At 43.1% G+C, this 19,437-nt stretch overlaps 1 protein-coding gene across 4 annotated transcripts in view; it reads left to right on the top strand.

Moving 5' to 3' along the window:
* Window positions 1-19,437, top strand: part of ulk2 (unc-51 like autophagy activating kinase 2) — a 99,209-nt gene that overhangs the window by 35,592 nt on the left and 44,180 nt on the right. For all 4 annotated transcript variants that reach the window (XM_060943897.1, XM_060943896.1, XM_060943894.1 and 1 more), the window contains exons 5-11: window positions 5,577-5,609; window positions 10,200-10,236; window positions 15,553-15,726; window positions 15,891-15,964; window positions 16,065-16,166; window positions 16,430-16,488; window positions 16,621-16,703. In XM_060943897.1, coding sequence (XP_060799880.1) covers window positions 5,577-5,609; window positions 10,200-10,236; window positions 15,553-15,726; window positions 15,891-15,964; window positions 16,065-16,166; window positions 16,430-16,488; window positions 16,621-16,703 — 562 coding nt within the window. The remainder of the gene's footprint in view (window positions 1-5,576; window positions 5,610-10,199; window positions 10,237-15,552; window positions 15,727-15,890; window positions 15,965-16,064; window positions 16,167-16,429; window positions 16,489-16,620; window positions 16,704-19,437) is intronic.

Raw genomic sequence — 19,437 nt, 5'->3', positions numbered from 1 at the left:
GGCCTAGTGGTTAGCGTGTCCGCCTCTTGATCGTGAGTTCTAATCGCAGTCGGGTCATACCAAAGACCATCATAAAAATGGTACCTACTGCCATCTGGCAAGGCATGCTGCAATACAGATGCAAGTAGGGAAGTCAAACTCTTATGGTTACCAGAGGACTAGCCCCTCACTGTAACCCAAGCTGTGTAGGCGAGATGCTGAGGGCTATAGAAACGGAGACTAGCATCGTACCCATATGCCTCAAAGAGCTGGTTAGTACTGGGACAGGAGACTGCCTGGAAAGACCAGATCCTGGCGTGGAAGGGACTTTGAAAGGTTTGAGACTGGAATGAAGGTTCACGTCCCAGCAGGACAACGATCCAAAACATACTGCTAAAGTGACACTGGAGTGGTTTAAAGGGAAACATTTAAGTGTCTTGGAATGACCTAGTCAAAGCCCAGACCTCAATCCAAGTGAGAATCTGTGGCATAACTTGAAGATTGCTGTACACCAACGCAACCCATCTAGCTTGAAGGCGTTGGAGCAGTTTTGCCTTGAGGAATGGGCAAAAATCCCAGTGACTAGATGTGCTAAGCTAATAGAGACATACCTCAAGAGACTTGCAGCTGTAATTGCAGCAGAGGGTGGATCTCAAAGTATTGACTTTGAGGGGTGAACACCTATTCTGTTTTTTCATCTTGATTATTGTTTGTGTTATAATAAAACAATTTGCACCTTTAAAAGTGGTCGGCATGTTGTGTAAATCAAATGGTGCTAACCTCCCAAAAATCCATTTTAATTCCGGCTTGTAATGCAACAAAACAGGACAAAGACCAACGAGATGAATACTTCTGCAAGACATTGTAGTGGCCTGTACAAAGGCCTGACCTCAACCCCACTGAACACCTTTGGGATGAACTGGAACGCTGATTGCACCCCAGGCCTCTTCACTCAACATCAGTACCCAGCCTCACTAATGCTCTTGTGGTTGAATGAGCAAATCCCCAAAGCCACACTCCAAAATCTAGTGGAAAGCCTTCCCAGAAGAGTGGAGGTTATTATAAAAGCAAAACACCATATTAATGCCCATGGTTTTGCAATGTGATGTTTGGGTGTACATTGATAAAACAAGATTACTGTACATTGTCTTGAAAAGCTTCCATGGATGTGGTTGGTAAACAGTCTTCTACTTCATAATCTTGTACTTGATTATGCTTCATTTTTCAAACAGTTCGTACCATTCATCTCATCTCATTATCTCTAGCCGCTTTATCCTTCTACAGGGTCGCAGGCAAGCTGGAGCCTATCCCAGCTGACTACGGGCGAAAGGCGGGGTACACCCTGGACAAGTCGCCAGGTCATCACAGGGCTGACACATAGACACAGACAACCATTCACACTCACATTCACATCTACGCTCAATTTAGAGTCACCAGTTAACCTAACCTGCATGTCTTTGGACTGTGGGGGAAACCGGAGCACCCGGAGGAAACCCACGCGGACACGGGGAGAACATGCAAACTCCGCACAGAAAGGCCCTCGCCGGCCCCGGGGCTCGAACCCAGGACCTTCTTGCTGTGAGGCGACAGCGCTAACCACTACACCACCGTGCCGCCCCAGTTCGTACCAATACAGTATATTAAAATGTGGGAGAATATACAGTGTATTTGGTTTATTTTGCTGATCTTTAGTTTACAGCTAGCTAAGAGAGTATAAGGGTACAGGAAATGCCCTTGAGTAAGAAATAGATATCAATTTGCATATTTTTAGGATGTGGTGTCTGATCTGTTCTGTATATCAGACAGAGGTTACTGCAGTCTTATCTGTATTTATATAATAGCTACTACCACTATCAGTCCTAGTCACACATCATTTATTAGGCAGGAGACCAAGAGCAATCTCTTGCCAAGAGATGGAGAAGAAATGCCTGGGAGATCGTGGCAGTGCTGTGTGTGTGTGTGGAGGGGGGAGTGGACTTAGTGCTGTTTTGTTTTTTAATATTTTTCCAACCCACAATTGATCACGAGGTCCTATCAGGAATATCACACCAAACCTTATGTGTGTCTGAAAGCAGGCATTCTGAGAAAGTTTAGGCGGATTCATATTATCCTCATTACAGACAGTCTGTCTCTGTCCAGAGGTGAAGTGATTAGACGTACTGCATTTACCCAGCTCTTCCCTTTTTCCCATTGCCACTGGTCGCTCCTAATAACTCTTTATGTAATCACTGACGGCTGTAATATACAGACTGTCACATGTTTTCCTGGTCAGTGCAAATCCCACCCTACGTCCCATTACTGGCACCACAGTGGAGTCAGAAGGAGCAGGATGGACACGCAGCCTCATCAGTTTGACAACGAGTGGGGGAGGACGGATCTCAGCTGGTGTAGAGCCAGGCTTGTCTGAGGAGTCATTAGTAGAGAATAATGGCATTTTTTTCCCTCTGCTGCCGAGATGAATAGCGGGCAAGAGTACCTATACAACCCTCTTTGACTGAGCCAAATGAATAGTCTCGAGTTTAGCTTCGGCATACAAGCTGTATGTGTGTGAGAAAATCAGCCTGTGTGAGAAGGTTAATGAGATTTCCGGGGAGGAGCTAAAGCCAAGATGGCAGCTGGAGCATTGATTGCTGGTCCTAGACGCTTCAGCGTAAATTCCTACCACACACACAAAACCCATCACATTTCCCTGTATAATAGGCCACCAGATCCGAGTATAAATAGAAACAATTCAGTCTCTAAATAGAACTCAGCAATCGCTGTAGGAGAGCGAGAAATTGGTGATTGTATAATAGTCACAGCACTGCTTTCTGTCATGCTGCCACACATTTCTTCCTCTATACGCATCGCAGCATCAGCCTCGGTCATCTGGGTTTGAACTGTGTCCTGCAATCGACCGTTTATGCTTTAATAAATATCAGGTTTTGTAGTGGAAAATTTAAAATAGGTCAAAGTGACAATGTGTTTCTGATGGCTTATATATAATAAGACATCTATATTCTTGTGATAGCTATTGTATGATAATGTGGATCAGTGTCGTATGTAGTCGAGTCACTAAATCTCAAGTTCGAGTCCAAGTCATTAAAGAAAATTTCGAGTCGAGTCCGAGAACAAGACTCCAGCTGCACCATTTGACGGTGGCTGTTGCTGCCTTTATGTGAAAGTGTCTCTGCTACTGTGTTGGACTACCGTTACTGCTCGACTGCCCCATTTTAGTTAACAGGCTACAGATAAAAAGCTTGTTCATCACTCAGCAAGCCCCGCCCACTATCAACAGGACAAATAACATGAGAGAGGGTTAACACTAGCTAGTTCATCACTCAGCAAGCCCTGCTATCAACAGAGCAATGAATATAGCTCACTTCCTTCTCTGGGTGGAGTCTTAACAAATGATGATTGAAGTTCGAGGTCGTCCCCGTCGTCTCCTCGATAGTTCTTCTACATATGCAACACATAGCAGTGCATTTTTTCCCACTGCACGAGAAGTCTGTATAAGCAAAGCGGACAATCCTAGGGGCTTCTCTCCAGGCATTTTAGCGCCATTAACGTTAGTTTGTTCCTGAACAGGTGAATGAACATTTTCTTACATGAAATTAGTATAAAAATGAATGTAGGTATAAATATGACAAATTATTATGGCATGTTACAAAAAATTAAGAAAAAGTCCAAGTCTTCGTCTCCAATTTACGAGTCCGAATGCAGTTAATGCACGAGTCGGAGTCATCAGTGCTCAAGTCCAAGTCAAGTCACAGGTCCTTAAAATTAGGGCACGAGTCGGGCTCGAGTACTACAAGCCTGGTATGGATTCTGACGCTTGGTAGAACTCCAGTTCTGAGATTATCAACTCAGAGACAGTGTGTTTATGGCAGCACTGTCCCTGGTTTTAATTTATATAGTGTCTTGCAAAAGTATTCATCCCCCTTGGTGTTTGTACGTACTGTTTTATTGCATTACAAGCTGGAATTAAAATGGACTTTTGGAGGGTTAGCACTATTTGATTTACACAACATTCCTACCATTTTAAAGATGCACATTGTTTTTTATTGAAACACAAACAATAATTAAGATGAAAAAACAGAAATCTGGAGTGCACATAAGTATTCACCCCCTTGCGTATGAAACCCCTAAATAAAAGCTGGTCCAAGCAATTCACTTCATAAGTCGCATAATTAGTTGATTACAATCCACCTGTATGCAATCAAAAGTGTCACATGATCTGTCACATGATGTCTGTATAAATCCATCTGTTCTGGAAGGACCCTGACTCTGCAACACGACTAAACAAACAACATGAGAACCAAGGAGCCTCCAAACAGGTCAGAGACAAAGTTGTGGAGAAGTATAGATCAGGGTTGGGTTATAAAAAATATCCCAAACTTTGAATATCCCAGGGAGCTCCATTAAATCCATTATAGCAAAATGGAAAGAATATGGCACCACTACAAACCTGACAAGAGAAGGCCGCCCACCAAAACTCACAGACCGGGCAAGGAGGGCATTAATCAGAGATGCAACAAAGACACCAAAGATAACACTGAAGGAGCTGCAAAGATCCACAGTGGAGATGCGAGTATCTGTCCATAGGACCACTTTAAGCTGTACACCCCACATGGAAGAGTGGCCAGAAAAAAGCCATTGGTGAAGAAAACATGTTTGGAGTTTGCCCAACAACATGTGGCAGACTCCCCAAACACATGAAAGAAGATTCTCTGGTTAAATGAGACAAAAATTTAACTTTTTGGCCATCATGGGAAATGCCATGTGTGGCGCAAACCCAACACCCTGAGAGCACCATTCCTACAATGAAGCATGGTGGTGGCAGCATCATGCTGTGGGGATATTTTTCATCTGCAGGGACAGGAAAGCTGGTCAGGACTGAAGGAAAGATGGATGGCACTAAATACAGGGCAATTCTGGAGATAAACCTGTTTGAGTCGGCCAGAGGTTTGAGACTGGGACGAAGGTTCACGTTCCAGCAGGACAATGACCCTAAACATACTGCTAAAGCTACACTGAAGTGGTTTAAAGGGAAACATTTAAATGTCTTGGAATGGCCGAATCAAAGCCCAGACCTCAATCCATTTGAGAATCCGTGGCATAACTTGAAGATTGCTGTACACCAACGCAACCCATCTAACTTGGAGTTGGAGCAGTTTTGCCTTGAGGAATGGGCAAAAATCCCAGTGACTAGATGTGCTAAGCTAATAGAGATAAACCCCAAGAGACTTTCAGCTGTAATTGCAGCAAAAGGTGGCTCTACAAAGTATTGACTTTTGGGGGTGAATACTTATGCACACTCCAGATTTCTGTTTTTTCATCTTAATTATTGTTTGTGTCACAATAAAAAAGTGTGCACCTTTAAAGTGGTCGGCATGTTATGTAAATCAAATGGTGCTAACCCTCCAAAAATCCATTTTAATTCCAGCTTGTAATGCGACAAAACAGGACAAACACCAAGGGGGATGAATACTTTTGCAAGGCACTGTATCTTGTCCTTGCCCTACCTTACTATGCACCATTAAATGTGTCTGGGCAAAGGTAAACAATGTCTGATTTGCAAGTAGAGGTATAAAATGCTGTCTTCTCTTTTCTTTCAGGAAACGCCCAATTTTGTTTTTCTTGTAATGGAGGTGAGTACTACTACATCATCATCACGTTCATATATCTCCTCTCCTCTTTTTCTGTCTATCCTCTTTCCTCATGTCCTTGATATTCATACTGAACCTAACCTAGTCATATGATCCAGTGAGTATTGTTGCTCAATACAGGAACGGCTGAAGGAAAAACAAACTAAAAATACCTTTCCAGGGAAGCCTATTCTGAAAAACAAATTCAGCAACTTTGATACCAGTTCTGTCCTGCTGATAAAATAAGTGAGTGGCCACTTGATTCATGTTTGTTAGAACAGAGTCGATATGACCACAGAGATTACTCCTCTGAGCCAAGTGTTGGCTTAAAGTGGTGGACACAGGTAGATGTTTATGTTCTTGTCTGCCCAAGTCTCTAAATAACTTAAGGTTTATGCGACTTGATACCCGCTGTGCTGTTTAATTCTTGAATCTGACTGTTCAGAAGTTGTTGATTCATTTTTTTAACAGCACAGGTCTAACAGTAATGCCATAGTATATTAATGCAGTATTGTAATGATATTAAAAATACAGGGGTTTGTATAGTGGAAGTGCCACATAATCTAAGCATAATAATAAACAGATAAAAAAAATGTATGGAAGGAGACTTGAGTTCGACATGTATCTGTCAGTATGTTTTCCACCATTGGAAAGTCCTCAGGATGTGTTTTCTTGGTAACATAGCAAGTTGGGGATTTTTTCAGGGGCTTCAAAATTTGGGAGAATAGCAGGGTACAAATAATTTACAGCAGGGTGCAAAATGGTAAAATAGATAGATAGATAGATATGCAAGTACGAATTTTTCATGGGGCAGGATGGTTTGGAACAGGCCATCTAAAATTGGGATAACATTTACCCGGGACGGGTATTTGAGGCGGGCCGTCTAGCTTAAGCTTGATTAGCGTTGTTATGCACGCCAGTGTTTCCCACAGAAATTTTGGAGACTATGGGGGAGGCGCGGGGGTTGTTTAAAATTGAGTGATATGTTAAATATTAAGTTATTACTGAAAAACTATTGATTAAAAAAACAGACACTGAGAAATGGTCCTATAAACAACTTTACCAATATAAAAGATTACCAGGACTACAAAAATGCAGAAAAATAGGCTTTACTTATCCAAATGCACCTGTTGGTTCAAAAGTTAAAGTGCAGAGAACCTCACAGCACAACATGAAGTTACCTTAAAATATAATATAAATGCCTCAGTTTCATGTAAGAAAAAAAAACCTATTAATACTAGTACTGTGTGCAGGCAGTCTCTCCTGAAGACTAAATTAAACAATAATTATAAACTAATAAAATAAATGGCTCAGGCTTCATAGAAGAAAAAAACAATTTGAACAGAATCTCACAGTATGATGCTGAAGCTGCCTAAACAATGGAAAATAAAATACCATTTTGGCAAAAATGTTGGCATCCATTAATTTCTTGTATTAAGTAAAAAAATATGTTGCCAGATACTGCTGACGTTTTACAGCCCAGAATATGTTCAAAACCCGCCAAAATGCACTTAAAACCGCCCAAATTGGGCGGGAAAACGCGCAATCTGGCAACACAGGTGGCAGTAATGGCTGCACTCGTGTCGAGGATGTAAACACAGTTGATGCGGCAACGGACATACATGACATAGTAGATGTAATTTACGTTCACAACTTTTTTTGCTGTCAGAAATATTTAATATTAAATTTTGTGACTCGACTGACAATAGCCGGCGGCATAACAAGCCATAGCCGGCGATTTGCCGCCGGTGACCGGCTACTTTTGAGACCACTGTTTTTTGAGAAAAAAGCGAGAGGTTGGTGAGGGAATGACCGTTGATAGCTGCTATAACATAAGTCAGGGGTTTTCAAAGTGTCGGAAAGTCAGCCCCCCCTCAGAGAGCAAATAAACAACAGCGCCCCCCCTGACAATTTTTGTTGTTGCTATACTTAATGTTTGATTCGTATTTAAAAAAATGGTTGTTGTACACATTTTTATTTTTTTCTTTTACACATTTTAAACATCTGTGCTTTTTGAAAACATTTAAAACATATGAGCTTTTTTAAAACCTCTTTACACATTTTAAACATCTGTGCTTTTTTTTTTTTAAATCTTGTTTTACACATTTTAAACATCTCCTAGCATCGTTAGCTAGCACCTCTTGGCAGACAACACACTGTGGCAGTGGAGCCTCTTCAGATCCAGTCCATGAAAATCCAAACTTTAAATAATCGTGCTCATACTTCCTTCTTTTTTTGCTTGGCCCAGACTCTGTCTCCTCACTCACCGTAGCTTTAGGTACTAAAAATCGATCCATTTTGTCTCTGGCAAAGGCTAGCTGAAGTTCACTAAATGTCCGCAATAGTAACTTATTCTGGTTTATTTTTCCTCACGTTATGCCCCCCCCCCCCGAAGAACTCTGGCGCCCCCTAGGGGAGGCGCGCCCCACACTGTGAAAAGCCCTGACATAAGTAATAGCTGGAACTAACTTGTTAACATTAGTGGTTAAAATTACAATGCCTCGTTACTTCATCTGGCCGTCAGGTGACGAGTTTATGCCATCATGTGTTGTCCGTCATCCGTCTGGCGTCGTCCACATTTCACGAAAATCGTTTCTTCTCTCTCAATTCTTCACTGATTTTTATTCTTTTTGCCAGGAAGGTAGGTCTGCCTGGGGTGCATATAGATAGCTTCTACCCAAATTTGCATAATTGCAATGAATAATAATGAAGATATGGAGTAATTAATCAATCCCTAACGAGCAGTTTCCACACATCACTTCTTCTCCCTCAATTCTTCACCAATTTTGATTCTTTCTGGCATGAAGGTAGGGGTACCCAGGGTGCATATAACTTCTACCCAGATTTGCTTAATTACAATTATTAATGAAGTTATGGACTAATTAAGCCTTAATGAGCAGTTCAACAAAAATCGCTTCTCCTCGGTCAATTCTTCACCATTTTGGATTCTTTCTGGTAAATAGGTAGGTAGGTAGGGTGTATATAGCTTCGATATATAGCACGTCTATGGACCCTTTTCACGTGACGTCACGACAAATGCGGCCGCCATTTTGGACATGTACTACCAGTAGTTTACCACAGCCAACATTGAAGAACGGCAGCAAAGAAAGTGTTTACTTTCAGCAAGACTTCCATCATGCCACTATATTGTTGTGCACCTGGATGTAGTAACCATCAACAAACAAGGCAAGGGTTATCATTTTATCGGATCCCGGTAGATGCTGACCGACGGAGAAGATGGATAGCAGCATACCAACGCTTGTGTAGTGACCACTTTGTTGGAGGTAAGACGAATAAAATTAGCCAGAAAAGGCATTACATTGCTGTTAACATTCCATTCTAGTTTACTGTAATTATGATCTGGCAGCTATTTACACCGGATCCAGTGTAAATAGCTGCCGGAGCCAACGTCCGAGCTAGCGAGCTAGCGCTGGCTCTGGCCGGGCGCGAGCTAGCGCTGGCTCCGGAACCTCGGATGTTGGCTCCGGCAGCTATTTACACTGGATCCGGTGTAAATAGCTGCCAGATCATAATTACAGTAAACTAGAACGTCCGAGCTAGCTCGCTAGCGCTGGCTCTGAGCCGCCGCGAGCCAGCGCTGGCTCCGAGCCAGGGCTAGCTCGCAGCCGGCTGGAGCCAGCGCTGGCTTGTGGCGGTTCGGAGCCAGCGCTGGCTCGCGGCCGGCCGAAGCCAGCGCTAGCTCGCTAGCTCGGACGTTGGCTCCGGCAGCTATTTACACTGGATCCGGTGTAAATAGCTGCCAGATCATAATTACAGTAAACTAGTAAATACAGTTTTCTGCATCTCGCTCCTTTTTCTTTTATGTTTGTCGCCTTCCTCGCATTCAAACCGATTCGAGCTGAAGTCCACTACATGTCCAAAATGGCGGTTGCTGTTACGAAGGTCACGTGACTGAAAAGGGTCTATAGCTTGTGTATATAGCTTGCGAGGTGGCCCACTTTAGATCGTTCTTTCTGGACTAGACGCGGCCGGAGTGAGCTACGCCGTCATTGACGGTCTCGTTCTTTAGTAAATTAAAAATTGTGATCGCATTTTAATTTCCAGTGGTGTAAGAGGAACAACACACTTCAGGATGTGCTGTTATTGGAAAACAGTCGTTTTATCCTTTATTTAGCCAACGCAGTTCTGACCAGGTCAATCTTATAGAACAGTCTGATCAACATGTTATTTAAGTAGCTACTGTATGATAAATAGCCGGAAAAAAAAGCGTACACTTCTTTGAAACCTTTTGGCAGTGTATAATGCTGTTGTATATGGAGAACTGAGTATGCATATCCTTTCTTCTCATTACACTCTTCCTGTTATAAGGAGATTAACTGCCCTAGTGTGAAAGAAGATGCAACAATGCATGACTTCAGATCAGATTAACTGACGATTACACTGCTATGCCTGCCTTGTTCTCCACCCTTCATATTTTGGAATCCTTGTCTCACCACATTAACATATTATGTGACAGTTTTGATTTTTTTTTTTTTTGTATACTGAATATATTCTGAGAATCAGAATGCATTTCTTGTGTGTGTGTGTGTGTGTGTGTGTGTGTGTGTGTGTGTGTGTGTGTGTGTGTTACAGTTTTGTAATGGAGGAGATCTGGCAGACTATTTACAAGGTAAACACTTCAGATTAATAGTGATTGTTAGAATTGATAAAGATTAGTACACTCCAGGACCGTGTGTAGTGCTAATGGCATGTGCAGAACAGACATGTGTGTGTTGTATCTAGCGGTGACGTCTCGGTCACTCCGAGGTACCAGCTGCCTACATTAAAATGTATATTTAGAGCTCAACGTGCTTCACTTACATACTAAATATTAATTGGGGTATATGATTTGCTTTCTGTTTCATAGTGCAGTGTGATGTTTATTATCCAAAGTTGCCTTTTGTACCATTTTTGCGCTGTTCTCAGAAGGTTTTTCATGTTCTGTTGTGACATGAGTCACGGTGATGTTGTACCTCTTCGTTTTGATGAGTCAGGTGATCTCCACCAAGCTTCTAAAGAGTTTGTTTGTGTGACTGCACAAGATAAAGAGCAGCTGAACTCTAGCCTCAGTGCTGTGTGAGATCGGAGTTTATTATCACGACGTAACAGTTTGGTCCTGGTAAACGCTAGCGTCATATGGCATGGTTCAGCACGTCTCCGCTTCGCACACCCTGTGTCCTGTTTATCTCTGATAAACACTCCACCGTGATTGTTGTTGCTTTGAGTAGACTGGAGCGAACCAGATCCTCTGAACAGCTCAGTGCTTTTAGTGATCTGTTGCTGGAAAAGGGGACCAACAGCCGTGAAAAACATCAGCAAAATGTACTGTACATTCATCAGTCTATAGGTTATTATTCTATCCACATTCACTGGATATGAGCAATCACAAGCTCTGATTGGCCACTCTACTACTAGGATACCAGCTCATATACCATGAGTAGAGAAAAACAAAATGGCGGAGCATGTCGCCGAACCAACCGAGGACGAAATAAAAAGTCTACTTGGAAACAAAACCACAAAAATATATATTTTTAAAAAGCAACAAAATCTGGAATGAAAGTAGTTGATGGTAAGAACAGGGGTTTCATTAAGGGCTGGCGCCTGGCGCAAAATCCGGCTATGATCAGCCTGGCGCTGGTTACTTTTCAAAGTTCCTCAACCAACAATGCTATTAGATGTCCTATTTTCCAAGACCTTTTCTTTCCTATGGTTATCAGTGGTTATTTTCGTGTTCTTTTACATTTTTTTACGGTGTTCGTGTACTCGTGGCGGCTTTATGGCCTTGACCTTCAATCACATCAGCTACACTGTGAGAAAGCTCGATGCTGATTGGCTGTTTGTCGCAGCAACATTGAGGTGCCAGAAATTTCGCTGTAGTTCAAAATGAAGAAAAGATGACAGGACCAGCCAACCTTGTCCAGATTCTTTCCAAGTTTGGCAAGAAAGGTTCCCAGATGAGGAGAGATCGGTGGACAAATAAATATTCTTATGAAAGTGTAATGACCATAGATCTTGAACATGATGAACTTCTAATTGGTCTTTCAAGACAAAATGCTAACTTCGGCGAAGTTGTTGAGTCTTTCTATAACCGTCTGACAATGAATTAAAAACTAGGGCCAATGGCCTCAGTTGAAATGATGTCAGTGGAAGCACACAAACACAGGACGTTTAGATAAGATTAAATAAGATATTATCTTATCTAGGCGGCACGGTGGTGTAGTGGTTAGCGCTGTCGCCTCACAGCAAGAAGGTCCGGGTTCGAGCCCCGTGGCCGGCGAGGGCCTTTCTGTGCGGAGTTTGCATGTTCTCCCCGTGTCCGCGTGGGTTTCCTCCGGGTGCTCCGGTTTCCCCCACAGTCCAAAGACATGCAGGTTAGGTTAACTGGTGACTCTAAATTGACCGTAGGTGTGAATGTGAGTGTGAATGGTTGTCTGTGTCTATTGCCGCTTTTCCACTACCAACGCGGCTGAGTCGTGCTGAGTCGAGCTGAGTGGGGCTGTTAGGGTTGCATTTCGACTACAACCGCGCTGAACCGTGCTGGCTGGAAGTGGGTGGACACATTGGGTGGAGTTAGCGAAAGTGGGTGGACGTCACATGATGTCGTTAGGCGGCGCAAACAGTGACATCAGTGATCTTTTAAGCGGTAGTCTCACGACCCGGATAGTAAACAATAAACATGGAGGACATGGAGTCGTTAGTGTTGCTGGTCTTGGTGCTGTGGCTTGTTGTCACCGACAACGGCAACAGATACTGGCAAGAGCGTATAGATGAGGCGAGGCGCATAAGGCTTCAGAAATTCTCATAATTCGTAATTCTTCTTCTTCTGGGTTTACAGTGTTTACAGATCCCAGCGTGCTCGCGGGGCGTGTATGGGCATGTGAGGACACGCCTCCTCACCAATCAGTGCACAGGGGAGTGTCTGCTCACGCCCCTAGCCTCACTCGGCTCGGTTTGGCTCGCTTCAGCCCCACTCCAAAACCATGCGAGTTTTGGGTGCTAAGCAGGGCTGAAGCGAGCTGAGTCGTGCTGCTCTGAGATAGTCGAAACGCGATCCGTGTCGGGCTGAAGCGAGCTGAAAAAGGGTAGTGGAAAAGGGCCATATGTGTCTGAGCCCTGTGATGACCTGGCGACTGGTCCAGGGTGTACCCCGCCTTTCGCCCGTAGTCAGCTGGGATAGGCTCCAGCTTGCCTGCTACCCTGTAGAACAGGATAAAGCGGCTACAAATAATGAGATGAGATTATCTTATCTAATAGGCCGGGGTTAATTTAAAAATGAACAACCGTGTAGACAGATTTAATTTTTTCCAGTGTAATTTTGGAGACCGAGTGTCAGGAGACAGTGACGGTGCCAGATGATGTTGTTCACTACAGTGCTGTTGGCCGTGTTGCTAGGTTAAGGTAAATGAAAATGAGGATACTTGGAGTTCAGAAATGGATTCCCAAATTGCTGGTGGCGGAAATGGACATCTATTTGTGTCTCCTTCTTAAGTGCCTTTTTTCTTTCTTTTTTTTTTTTGCTAGTCAGTAGCTAGTTTTTTTTTTCAGACTAGTCAGTCAGTAGTCATGGTTCATGCAGGAAAGTACAGATACCGCTCACCTTATAGTTGTGTTACAAACAGGTTAGCACACTTCAGAGGATGACTAAGAGCCAAAAGGGGACGTAAAGGATACTGCACTGTACAGTAGCGTAAGCCATAGGCAAACAAAGGAAGGTGCATAAGGGTGAAATGTAAAATGTTATGCCATATACTCGGTTTCAAGATAATAAACACTCATAAAATTAGCAATAAAAATGGTCATTATTAGCAGTGAAAATGGGGCCTAGGTTGCACCAGGGAGCATATAAAAATTGAAAATTTTCCTGGGAGAAAACCCCCCTACCCAGCGGGAGAAGATTTATTTGTCACATATACACTCAAATTCCTCTTCTACATTTAACCCATCTGAAGCAGTGAACACACACAAGTGAGCAATGAGCACACACACACATACCCAGAGCAGCAGGCAGCTATGCTACAGCGCCCAGGGAGCAGTTGGGGGTTGGGTGTCTGCTCAAGGGCACTTCAGCCCAAAGCCACCCCGTGTTAACCTAACTGCATGTCTTTGGCCTGTGGGAGAAACCGGAGCACCCGGAGGAAACCCACGCAGACATTGGGAGAACATGCAAACTCCACACAGAAAGGCCCTCGTCGGCCACTGGGCCTCAAACCCAGAACCTTCTTGCTGTGAGTCGACAGCGCGAACCACTACACCACCGTGCCACTCGGATACCCCCTCCCGCACTCTCCCCCGCGGTGCCGCACAGGTATCACACCCATTGCTCCACCCCCTGCTTCCTTATTTCTACCCCCTACTTCATTTCTTAATGAAACCCCTGTAAGAACGTATCTTTTTTTTTTTTTCAAGAACTATTATTACCTCGCCCAGGACGGAGTCCACCAGGGGGCGAGGTATTGTTTTCGGTGGGGTTTCTTTGTTTTTTTCTTAATGATATTACAGGAAAACGGCTGAACCAATCTTCATGAAACTTTCAGGCTAGATGGGCATTGGTCTCAATTAGAACCTCCAACATTTTGAGGGTCATCTGCACTGTAAACCCGAATAAGTTGAGTTTACTTAAAAAAATTGAGGAAAGTGGTTGCCTTAAAAAAAATAAGTAATTATTAATGATTGAATTGAGTACCTTAAACTTACCAGAAGATTGTAAGTTTAAGGTACTCAATTCAATCATTAATAATTACTTATTTTTTTTAAGGCAACCACTTTCCTCAATTTTTTTAAGTAAACTCAACTTATTCGGGTTTACAGTGTGGTCAAGGTCACCAAAAAGGTCAAAATCGTTTGTCACGATATCTTCCTTCATATTCATCATAAGTGCTACCGGGCGAGGTTTGTTTTGCCTGGCAACACTTGTTTTTATCGCATTTTTCACAAATTGCTCCTGTCATTTCGACGGTTTATTTACATTCTAAGCGGAAATGATTTTGTCTAAAATTTTTATTTATCAAATTTGCAAAAAATAAAAACAAAAATAGGGGCGGTACGGTGGTGTAGTGGTTAGCGCTGTCACCTCACGGCAAGAAGGTCCTGGGTTCGAGCCCCGGGGCCGGCGAGGGCCTTTCTGTGTGGAGTTTGCATGTTCTCCCCGTGTCCGCGTGGGTTTCCTCCGGGTGCTCCGGTTTCCCCCACAGTCCAAAGACATGCAGGTTAGGTTAACTGGTGACTCTAAATTGACCGTAGGTGTGAATGTGAGTGTGAATGGTTGTCTGTGTCTATGTGTCAGCCCTGTGATGACCTGGCGACTTGTCCAGGGTGTACCCCGCCTTTCGCCCGTAGTCAGCTGGGATAGGCTCCAGCTCGCCCGCGACCCTGTAGAACAGGATAAAGCGGCTACAGATAATGAGATGAGATGAAAAACAAAAATGCTCTGTTTCTCAAAATCCAGTGAATTTGGATAGAATAAAACTCAGTCTCGTCGTACATGGCTTATAGCCAACTCGGCACTACGAGCCTCGTCGGCTATCAGCTCATGTACGACTGGATTTCATGGAATAACTGTTAAATGGGCTGAAATTCTGCAGGCTATACGAGGGGAAGTCAAAAAGTTCTAAGACAAATGAAAAAAAAATCTTTATTTATGAAAATAACAAAGCTATTTCTCTACATATCCTCCATTTAAGTCTAAACACTTCTGCAAGCAGTGTTTCCATCGGAGAATTCCTTCTATGTATTCCTTTTCTGAATTCTTTTGAATTCCTTTTGAAATTATAACACTTTTTGACTTACCCTCGTATTTGTGGGTATATCGTCTATAGCTGTAGCACTCACACGTTTCATGAGCCGTCAGAGCAAGGGGATGTGGATATTGTAGTGTGTGTGTGTGTGTGTGTGTGTGTGTGTGTGTGTAAATGGCTTTCTCAGCAGTAGTACCTCTTGGTTTTTCCAGCGAAGGGCACTTTGCAGGAGGACACCCTGAGGATCATTCTTCAGCAGATAGCAGCAGCTATGCGTGTCCTCAACAGCAAGGGTATCATCCACCGAGACCTCAAACCCCAGAACATCCTCCTGTCCTACACTGGCCGCAAGAAATCCAGTGTCAGTGGCATCCGCATTAAAATTGGTAATCAGATACTGTACGCTTCCCTACTACGCTGTGCACAGGCTGTAATAAAAGCTAGATGTTTTACACAGGGCATCATTTATGCCTGCAAAATGCATAAAATGAAGACAATGGTGTTTTTAATAAACACAGGTATACTAACCGGTACTTTCTGTGTTCTCCAGCTGACTTTGGTTTTGCTCGATATCTTCACAGTAACATGATGGCAGCCACTCTGTGTGGTTCTCCTATGTACATGGTGAGAACCTTCAGGCATCAAAGCACACCTCACTACTGCTTGACACTTTGACATACTGTTTGTGTTGGTTCATTGATGATGCCCCCGTTGTCCCCTCCAGGCTCCAGAAGTAATAATGTCCCAGAACTATGATGCCAAAGCAGACCTGTGGAGCATCGGGACTGTAATTTATCAGTGTCTTGTGGGGAAGCCACCTTTCCAGGTCAGAGTCTGGTGATGGCTGTTGGTTTGTCAGCCAGCTGTATTTCCTGTCTACCCAGAAATATGGGTCTGTTGTCTTTCTCAGTAGCATTATGAAGATCCCAGCGTTGCTGCATTCTTACATCAAGTCATTGTGGTGGAACAGATGATTTGCTATAATTTAGCCAAATGCTTGGCAATTGCAAGCCTTTACACTATCGTTGTGGTAATATAGTGTTTTGCCATGGATGGACCAGTATCCGTTTTCTGCTCTGTCTCCCATAGGCAAACAGCCCACAGGACCTGAGGATGTTCTATGAGAAAAACAAGACTCTCATGCCAAAGTAAGAAGAAGCATTACTCACACAGGGCTGTTACTGGAGGAGATGCAACTCATAACACGCAAAGCTAGAGTGTAACAGTTTCTATTTACATAATAACTAAAGAGCCCTTCCTTCCTTCCTTCCTGTTTTCAGCATCCCAAGAGAAACATCTCCTCCCCTTGCTGATCTGCTGCTGGGTTTATTACAGAGGAATCAGAAGGACCGGATGGATTTTGGTCAGTGCACTATGACGAATGCATTGCTTATTATCATGGACTTTAGTGAAATGTGTACTCTTCAGTATCGAGGCTCATTTCCACCTTTTATGGAACCCAGGAACTTTTTCAGGAACTCAGTAACTTTAGCCATGTTTTTAGCAGAGCCAGCAGACCTGATTTTAATTCATGGGCTGCATTTCCAAAAATCATTTTATTTCCTGCAAGCTTCATAGAATGACTGAGACTCTTCCCCTCATTTGAAACAAGAGTGCTCTGAGAGCACAATATCCCCCGCTGGCAACTCGGCCATAAATCTGGTAAAATGCAACTGAAATGAACAAAATTGCAATATGCATAGTACCGACATAACAAAATCCTGTCAGGTTTCGTGAAATTCCTCCAAAATTTGTGAGAGGAGTTGATTTCAGAAGGCGAGTACCCTTCCCAGGACCGACGGACGTCGCTACGACATCATTCCCCTTCTTCGGGCCTTTCGGCCAGCAGGGGATAATAAAAATTGTGAGGGAAGTTGATTTCAGAAAGCAAGCACACCTTGATGAAATTGCCAAAGTACAAGTTTGTTAATAATCAAGGGTATAACTCTGGTAAAATTTGCCCAAATTAAACAAAATTTCAATATGCGTATAACTGTCATATACAACCCCGATTCCAAAAAAGTTGGGACAAAGTACAAATTGTAAATAAAAACGGAATGCAACGATGTGGAAGTTTCAAAATTCCATATTTTATTCAGAATAGAACATAGATGACATATCAAATGTTTAAACTGAGAAAATGTATCATTTAAAGAGAAAAATTAGGTGATTTTAAATTTCATGACAACAACACATCTCAAAAAAGTTGGGACAAGGCCATGTTTCCCACTGTGAGACATCCCCTTTTCTCTTTACAACAGTCTGTAAACGTCTGGGGACTGAGGAGACAAGTTGCTCAAGTTTAGGGATAGGAATGTTAACCCATTCTTGTCTAATGTAGGATTCTAGTTGCTCAACTGTCTTAGGTCTTTTTTGTCGTATCTTCCGTTTTATGATGCGCCAAATGTTTTCTATGGGTGAAAGATCTGGACTGCAGGCTGGCCAGTTCAGTACCCGGACCCTTCTTCTACGCAGCCATGATGCTGTAATTGATGCAGTATGTAGTTTGGCATTGTCATGTTGGAAAATGCAAGGTCTTCCCTGAAAGAGACGTCGTCTGGATGGGAGCATATGTTGCTCTAGAACCTGGATATACCTTTCAGCACTGATGGTGTCTTTCCAGATGTGTAAGCTGCCCATGCCACACGCACTAATGCAACCCCGTACCATCAGAGATGCAGGCTTCTGAACTGAGCGCTGATAACAACTCGGGTCGTCCTTCTCCTCTTTAGTCCGAATGACACGGCGTCCCTGATTTCCATAAAGAACTTCAAATTTTGATTCGTCTGACCACAGAACAGTTTTCCACTTTGCCGCAGTCCATTTTAAATGAGCCTTGGCCCAGAGAAGACGTCTGCGCTTCTGGATCATGTTTAGATACGGCTTCTTCTTTGAACTATAGAGTTTTAGCTGGCAACGGCGGATGGCACGGTGAATTGTGTTCACAGATAATGTTCTCTGGAAATATTCCTGAGCCCATTTTGTGATTTCCAATACAGAAGCATGCCTGTATGTGATGCAGTGCCGTCTAAGGGCCCGAAGATCACGGGCACCCAGTATGGTTTTCCGGCCTTGACCCTTACGCACAGAGATTCTTCCAGATTCTCTGAATCTTTTGATGATATTATGCACTGTAGATGATATGTTCAAATTCTTTGCAATTTTACACTGTCGAACTCTTTTCTGATATTGCTCCACTATTTGTCGGCGCAGAATTAGGGGGATTGGTGATCCTCTTCCCATCTTTACTTCTGAGAGCCGCTGCCACTCCAAGATGCTCTTTTTATACCCAGTCATGTTAATGACCTATTGCCAATTGACCTAATGAGTTGCAATTTGGTCCTCCAGCTGTTCCTTTTTTGTACCTTTAACTTTTCCAGCCTCTTATTGCCCCTGTCCCAACTTTTTTGAGATGTGTTGCTGTCATGAAATTTCAAATGAGCCAATATTTGGCATGAAATTTCAAAATGTCTCACTTTCGACATTTGATATGTTGTCTATGTTCTATTGTGAATACAATATCAGTTTTTGAAATTTATAAATTATTGCATTCTGTTTTTATTTACAATTTGTACTTTGTCCCAACTTTTTTGGAATCAGGGTTATAGACCCCTTCGCATGTTTGTAAACAAACCGACCGTTGCCAGGATGCGCGCGCAGCCTGGACCCAGAAACAATGGCGCTGCCCATAGACCGGCATTATGAGCGGTCAGATTATGCCAAACAATTGTCGTTATAAGATCGAGAACGCTACATAAATAAGTTAACTCTAACAAGTGGACATCGCCTACCGGATCCGCATTTAATTAAAGAGTGGACGGACGATGTTAGTAAGTTCCCTGGTATACAATGGCCAGATATATACTCGTACCTTATTGACAAGCCTTCAGTGTACACCCACGAAAAACTTCGTGCCTACAAGTCTTTAGACGCATAGGATTATGTTATGTGCGGACATGTACAACTTGATTAACAATGGGACATTCATATTCATTTTGTTTTAATCAAATTATGCCAGTGATGTGATGGCAATGTGGCTTTAGCTACAACAGCAAATACCAACACTAAACAGCAATTTGCAGGAGGGAATGGCATGA

This window comes from Neoarius graeffei, chromosome 17, assembly GCF_027579695.1.
Source record: "Neoarius graeffei isolate fNeoGra1 chromosome 17, fNeoGra1.pri, whole genome shotgun sequence".
NCBI classification, from domain to species: domain Eukaryota; kingdom Metazoa; phylum Chordata; class Actinopteri; order Siluriformes; family Ariidae; genus Neoarius; species Neoarius graeffei.
Note: the sequence above shows the minus strand (reverse complement) of the source record. Positions and strands in the feature narration are given on the sequence as shown.